This window comes from Octodon degus, unplaced genomic scaffold, assembly GCF_000260255.1.
Source record: "Octodon degus isolate 3935 unplaced genomic scaffold, OctDeg1.0 scaffold00032, whole genome shotgun sequence".
In the NCBI taxonomy this organism is placed as follows: Eukaryota; Metazoa; Chordata; class Mammalia; order Rodentia; family Octodontidae; genus Octodon; species Octodon degus.
The window spans coordinates 10,567,489-10,571,697 of NW_004524608.1; the positions used below are offsets into that span (position 1 = coordinate 10,567,489).

Below are 4,209 nucleotides of genomic sequence, written 5' to 3' on the forward strand. Positions count from 1 at the left end.
AAAAGAAAAAAGAAAAGATATTATATTCATATAGGTCAGTCAGGCTTGCAAAGTTCTTATTAGTAAGATGACTGAATGAATACATAAATAAATTTTAAATTATGTCATTTATTTCATGCTATTGATAATGCATGTGAAATTTCTAAAATAAATTCTTTCAGCTAAATTTTAGACCCACTGGGCTGGGGAGAAGCTCAGCTGCATAAGCGCCTACCTAGCAAGTGCAAGTCTCAACTTTGATCTCCAGTACCACATGTATGCCAGCCCAAAACCAAGTGTGGTGGCTCATGCCTGTAATCCCAGCACTAGGTAGGCCAAGACAGGAGGCTCACTAGTGAGATAGTGAGACCTTGCACCAAAAAATAAAAAATAATAAAATAAATCAACCATTAAAAAAGTAAAAAAATTTTGGACCCATTAGTGAAAATTATAAAATAGTCTACAAAATAAAATAACTGATTTTCTTTAAATATTTAATACAATGCTGGTGTAGGACTGCTGGGTGTACAGCACAATTTTGAGACTTAAAATACAACACGGAATTTGCTGACTATTTAGCAAGTCCAGCAGTGTGTGTTCTATGAGCATAATCTTGTCAGATGAATGATGCCCCTAATTTTACAAATTAAGAAATAGTGACCTAGCAAGATAGTCTCCCAAGTTCATACAACTAATAAAAGAGAACATGAGGGCTGGGACTCAACATAACTTTCAAACAAAAGCTTTCGGTGGACTAGTGTTACCTGAGAAATTTATGGAATGTCATTCCACCTTTTCACAAAATAAATGATCTGTTGTACTTTAAAAATAATTCAGCACACAGTCATGAAATGGTAAGCTCTAAATGGATTATCATAAGTGGAAAAATAAAATGATAAGAATATCTTCAATTTCAGAGTAGGATAGGATATATGAAAAAGAAATATTGACAAAGAGACAGTAAAGTTGACAGATTTTCACAGCCTTTCCAGCCAACCCACCTGAACGAACAACTTATTATACAACAAAGCGTAAACCTTTAGAGAAAAAGAAAATTTACAAAGAAATAAAAGTAAAAGTTACAAAGTCAACAGATGTGAGCTAACTAATATTTGCTTATAATGAGAAAAGCTGAAAAGAAACCTAGTTAGCTTGGATGAAGCTCCAAATGTCTAAGAATTAACAGTACTTCTGAAATGTGTGTGAAGGTGGAGATAAAAACAGAGCTGCATGATGTCTATTTAGGGAGCATCTAATGGCCCTCGAGCCTCCAGTCCTCTGCTCAGCTAGCAGTCCCACTTGCTCTCGCCCAAGCACAAGTCTGCAGCTTTATTATTAGGAGCCGTCTCTGGACTGCAGGATGCTGGGCACAGTTGCTTGAGCTATATGTTAAAATAAGGCAACCAGTACTGAACAACCCACTGTCCACACAGAGCAACGAAAGAAACAACCCAGGAGAAAATCCCTAAGGGTGTACCCCACATTCTGTAATAAAACTGCTCAGCCAAACAAGCACACCCTGAATTAGTAGAGCCACAGTGAGCTCTCCACCCGAGGGGCAGTGATGGGCCCTGTAGGCAGTGTGTAGTAAGATACACCAACAAAATATCATCAGATACTTCAGAAAAGGCATGAAAGATAAAACAGACTGGAAAGATAAAAACAATTTTGAAGAAGGAAATGTTATGTAGAAAAAATAAGTGTATCAAATATTTCATAGAGATAAATAGAAGCTATCTCATTCAGGGAGAAAACACACAGAAAAACATCATTCTTAAAAAGCTAAAAGCAGGGCCTAGTAGTTCAGCAGCAGAAGTGCCTGCCTGGCAAGCACAAGGTCCTGAGTGCAATACCTGTTACAAAAGAAAAAAAAAAAAAATCTAAAAGAGTAAATGAAAACTCAAGAAAATTTTAAGAAGTAGAGAATAAGATATTTTCCAAAAATTATAGCAAGAAATAAAGAAAAAAAAAAGGTAGAAACCCCAGTCCAGTTCAAATGACAGATATTTAAAAAAGAAAGTAGAGAATATCATTGAAAAAATATTTCCAAGAACATTAAGTTCTCAAACTGAGCATACTCTGCATCCCCTTAAGACAATGAGGTGCATCACGTGAACTTTCAGAGTGCTTGCGGCAAAGTGAGGGTATTGCAAGTTTCCTGGGTGGAAAGTAAATAACACATGGGAAGGAAACAGGGAAAGCCACCCCTGGAAGCTAAAAGCAAGAGTGATTCTTTCAAGAGCCTCTGAAAACGATTTGCAACCTGAAACTCTTAAACCTGCTCAAACAATTCTGAAGATAGAATGAAAGCAATCCCAGATACAACAGGGCTCAAAATCTGCCTGTCATGCACTCTTTTATTGAGAAGCTTTTAAAAGACATAATATTTGATTGAAGTAAGAGACTGAATTTTTGTTGTTGTTGTTGTTTATCTGTTCTTTGTGGCCATCTCAGCCTGCCCTGGGGGTAGGGGTGACACCTATCTCCATGACTTCAGATTAAATGTTTTTAAAAGAAAAAAGCCAATAGCTAGTGAGTGGTGGGGCCCATAAACCAGCAGCTGAGGGAGACTGAGGAAAGAGGATCAGAAGTTTGAGTCCTCCTTGGGCAATTTGGTAAGACCCTGTCTCAAATAAAAAGATGTGGGGAGCAGTGTGTCTCTGGGCCTGATCCCCAATAGCAAAAAAAAACAAAAAAAAGCAGATGAAGTAAAGGAGACATCAACTTAAGATAAAGGGAAAAGACAGCTCCACAGAGAGGAAAGAAAATTCCAGAATGATGGTGAAGAATGCCAGTTTGACAAATGTGTACAGAAAACAGCACCACAGAAAGCCTGATATTGATGGGAAGGACAGAATTCCCCACAGCTACTCATCTCATGGAAAGTGAAAAGTTATCTAAAAAGGAAAAGTATTCATACCTTGTAACAAGACGCTGCTAAGAACAGCATGTAGATGGTAAAAATAAGGTAAGTGTTGATTATTGGCCTAATACTGTCATTATATAACTGCACCAGAAGGATGGGAAGATGCAAAGACTTGTGTGGATTTCAAGGACAAGATGACTTTAAGGTTGAGTTTAGTCCTCGTTCATACGAACTGATGATCATTAAACTGAAAGTATGTAGTATTAAAGGCCCAGTATCGTGAGATCTGGAAGAAAATTTCAAAAAAGTCAGCAAAAAAGGAACTCTTTTTATGACAGGTTAGTGTTGTGAAGCAAGGAATGTGCAATGAAGTTACGTGCATAATAAGTTCTATAAGACTGACACAGATTACAGAAGGCTCTAATTCCCCGCCACGGTTATGTTCTGCTACATAAGTGGTCTTGGGAAGATGGCTCCACCACTGTCCAGGTTCAGGAGCTTTGGATTCCTTCTCCAAGCTTCCCCTCACCTTGGCAGGCTCAGTATTCTTGAACCTGACCAGCATGCTCAATCTGCCATTTGGGTGGCCAAGTGAGCACTTCCCCTACCTTCTGCTAACCGACCATACATGGAGCCAAAGCACTCAAGCACATCTCCACTTCAAGGGCAAACCCAGGTGCTGTGAGTGCAGAGCTAAAAGACACACTCAGAAGCCCTGTGCAACCGCTGACTGTGCACCTGCACAAGTTCATCAGCTTGCCCATTCAAGCTTTACTCCGTCCATCCTTAGAAAGCCAAAATAGGCCCCACTCTGTGTACTGCCTGTCTTACACTCAAGCACAGCCTCAACAGAACCTTGGTTAGAGCGTATTGCTTGCCTCTTCATGCTTCCTATCTCAAATTGAGCAAAAGAATCCAAAGTTGAGCTGGTCACACTAAGAGGTAGCAACTGCAAGCTGTTAATACCAAGAGCGGGCAACTGAACTATTTGAATCTTTGAATTATGTCACATGAAATTCTTTTAAAAAAAATTTAAGTATAGAGAAAAATTAAAAAATGAATTTCTTATTTTAGTTCTATACGAGAGGGAAATAAAAGATCTCACGAGAATAAGTTTCAGTAATTCCAGACTGTGTCAAACATCTCTGCAGCTCCTCAGCGTCCACTTCACCATCCTGTCAAGAAATGAAGAGAACATGATTGCACGTGTAGTTGTGTAAAATCACACTAAGATGCTAATTGACTGCTTAATCTAATCAAGAAATAGGCAATTCTAAAAACATTATTAACAACTACACAGTCTCATGGGTAATTATTGACAGCCAAGAAACATTACGGAACATGCTGTGATGAATGATTATCTT

General features: G+C 38.5%; 1 protein-coding gene across 1 annotated transcript in view; it reads right to left on the reverse strand.

Moving 5' to 3' along the window:
* Gca (grancalcin) overlaps positions 1–4,209 on the reverse strand; it is an 18,895-nt gene that overhangs the window by 7,082 nt on the left and 7,604 nt on the right. Inside the window, exon 3 of the mRNA XM_004629867.3 lies at positions 3,951–4,020. Coding sequence (XP_004629924.1) covers positions 3,951–4,020 — 70 coding nt within the window. The remainder of the gene's footprint in view (positions 1–3,950; positions 4,021–4,209) is intronic.